The following is a 3145-nucleotide window of genomic DNA, read 5'->3' as shown; positions in this document are numbered from 1 at the left end:
CTTCTCAGAAGGTTTGGCTTGAATGTTTTTTTTTTTTTTTGTCAACAGTGGGTATCTGGGTCCGTGGACTGGTTACCGTACGACCCAACTAATCCCACTACGAGTTGGGAGAGACCTGCCCCAAACATCACCAGCCACGGTAGTGCCGGGAGTCGAAACCGTGACGATGGTACTCATCCAACTGAACTACTACCATCAGCTCCAACCCCGGAAGGGCGTTTGGCTTGAATGTTAAGCAGTGGATTTTTGCGGCATGTCTGTAGTTGAAGGATTTTGCCGCAACAACTTGCACATGAATTTGTCACCAAAAGGACCGCAATAACAAACGTTAGGACTAGATATGCTCCTACAAACAAACTAATAAGACAGTCTTGCCCAAGTAATTTCACTAGTAGCGTGACCGTAGAGAGAATATATGTCTAATTAAGCTTCATGAAGGCTAGCATAATTCACCTTGCAATTCCACGTATCATGTTTCTCTTTCTACGAATTCCACGTGTCATGTCTCCCATTTTCATCAGCCATAAATTTTAGTACACTCCTCAATTGAAGGGTATAGTTAATTTTTAACTTCAATTGAAGGGTATAGTTAATTTTTAACTTCTCTAAAATGTCCTTATTCAATGTAAATTATTAGTGAGTATAATGTAATTTATTTAATATGGATTGTTATTAAATGGTGCAACTTTTCATCGATATTATTATTATAATTAATGTAAGAATATTTTAGAAAGATAGTAAATTAAATATATACTCCCAACAAAGTTAAATAACTTTTTTTTAAATTATGTAAAAAAAAGACTATCATAATGGGAATGGGAATGAGGGTGTACGATAAGCGAAATAATTTGCTACAACACAGAAAAGGATCCATTTCACCAACAGGCAACAACTGATTTGCCGAATAAAGGATCTGTGTCGGTGTTCATAATTATTGACAAATTCGCATTGCACGACCATAAAACTGACACGACGTACAAATACAAGAGGCCCGTCTACTTCAGCAGGGCCCATAAGCACGCACTTTTGGACTAAATTTGAAAGCCAAGTCCACAAAAGAACGTGCCTTCCTCACAAAACAGTTTCCCCCAACGACATTAGTAATTTAGCAGTAGTCCAAGGAGCAGGGCTCAGATTCGAAGAGAAAAGTTTGATAGCATTCATTCTTGAACTTTATGAACAGAAACCACAATTAAAAAAGTCGAACTACAATTCTGATCTGCGAGTAGAGTGGAGACTGCTGAGTAACTGCATCACTTGGATTTGAAGGGAATGGCTCTTATGACGACTTGGTGGTAGAGAGCAGCCAGTGCAGCCCCGATGAATGGTCCAACCCAGAATATCCACTGCATCACAACAACATGGATCCAATTGTAAGAACAAAAAGTTCGTAGGAACCTTTACTGGGACAGAAAAAAAAATTTTGGTGGTAATTGAGAGGCTAATTATGTACTAACGTGGTCATCCCATGCTGGTTTCTGGTTGTAGATGATGGCAGCACCAAGACTCCTGGCGGGGTTAATGCCAGTTCCTGTGATGGGAATGGTGGCCAAATGTACCAAGAACACTGCGAACCCAATAGGCAACGGAGCCAATATCTGATCAAGAAACCATAGTCGCATTAATACCAAAGAAAATAAATGTATGTAATTTTTTTTTTTTAAAAAAACTTGAGACTTGATGATCAGAGAGCACATTGATGAATTTTTGGTTTCTCAAATGTCGAAAATAAAAGATGGAAGTCTTACGGGGACGTGGGAGTCTCGGGCACTGCGCTTGGCATCAGTAGCAGAAAAAACAGTGTAAACAAGCACAAATGTACCAACAATCTCAGCACCGAGCCCGTCGCCTTTGGTGTAACCTCCGTTCACTACGTTGGCACCACCGCCCTTGGATTGGTAGAGGTGCTTTTGAAAGCCCTTCACCACCCCAGCACCACATATTGCTCCCAGGCACTGCATCACCATGTAGAAAAACGCCCTGGTTAACGACAGTTTCCTTGCCAAGAACAGCCCAAATGTCACCGCAGGGTTAATATGCCCTCCTGATATGATGCATGTATCAAATGATTAGACGTCCATGGAGTACAGTACGATGATGTCAATGGATGAGAATTCATCAAAAATTTGAACGTTAAGCATACTCGGACTAGAGTCCGACTAGATAATGATAATTTTAGCTTGTAACAAGTCTCTATTCATCTTAGCCAAATGTATGGACGAGTTAGAAGCTGCACTTATAAATAATGTAAAATTGAATTACCAGAAATGCCGGCAGTACAGTAAACGAGGGCAAAGATCATGCCACCAAAAGCCCAAGCAATGCCTTGAATTCCAACGGTTGAACACTTGCTATCAGACTTAGAAACTCCCATAACAGTCATAATGCTTATGTAGAGGAAGAGAAAAGTGGCAATGAACTCAGCTATCCCAGCACGGTAAAAGGACCAGGAAGCTAGCTCATCAGGGTCAAAAAGTGCCGCTGCTGGTGGTTCCTGATAATCCTTGTCTTGGGTCTGAGCAGCCGTGCCAATTGGCTGCCTCTCCGAGAATTTGTTGGCTCCCAGCCGCACATCTTCTTCTTTGTTTTCCATTTCTGATTTCTACCGCTCTATCTAAAAACGACAGTCGATCTCTCAAGAGATGAATTATGCTATGAAATATTGCTCAAGACAAGGCTGATGGGCTGAGAGTGGGGGAAGAACTGAGCATTTATACACACTAGTGGACCATATAGGCTAGGCAAATTTCTATAATTATCTTGCGACCGCCCACTCCTGATTCAGGTATTATTAGTAATTTATATTTTTTAGAAGGGCTTAGATGTTATACTTTGATTTATGAGAGGACGCAATCCATTGGCCGGCTGAGTCTCTTCTAATGATTTAATCCAAGTTGGCACAATAAGGTCCATATATCCTCAACGTTCTCTTTTTAAGTGCGCAAACGTTCAATTCTGATGATGATTTGCATAGTTATAGAATTAGCAGTCAACCACCGCCCCCTTCGGTTGAAGTGGAAACAAACAATAATGAAAGTAGAAAATGGCACTAGTGCTTGTTCCATTGACGATGCCGTGTAACTTAAAGAGTAACGTTAATGCAGCTACTGCACCTACCATACCATTGTGTGAGACTAGTTATGGA

General features: G+C 40.9%; 1 protein-coding gene across 1 annotated transcript; it reads right to left on the bottom strand.

Moving 5' to 3' along the window:
• Nucleotides 1-844: 844 nt before the first annotated feature.
• On the bottom strand, nt 845-2702 carry LOC113759769 (probable aquaporin PIP1-2). The gene is made up of 4 exons (XM_027302344.1): nt 2263-2702; nt 1749-2044; nt 1458-1598; nt 845-1346 (listed from the first exon to the last, which is right to left on the bottom strand). Exons 1-4 carry the CDS (start codon nt 2591-2593, stop codon nt 1254-1256), a joined length of 861 nt encoding a protein of 286 aa, XP_027158145.1. The 5' UTR covers nt 2594-2702; the 3' UTR covers nt 845-1253.
• Between the last annotated feature and the right edge of the window lie 443 nt (nt 2703-3145).

Source organism: Coffea eugenioides, chromosome 2 (genome assembly GCF_003713205.1).
Source record: "Coffea eugenioides isolate CCC68of chromosome 2, Ceug_1.0, whole genome shotgun sequence".
NCBI lineage: Eukaryota > Viridiplantae > Streptophyta > Magnoliopsida > Gentianales > Rubiaceae > Coffea > Coffea eugenioides.
Note: the sequence above shows the minus strand (reverse complement) of the source record. Positions and strands in the feature narration are given on the sequence as shown.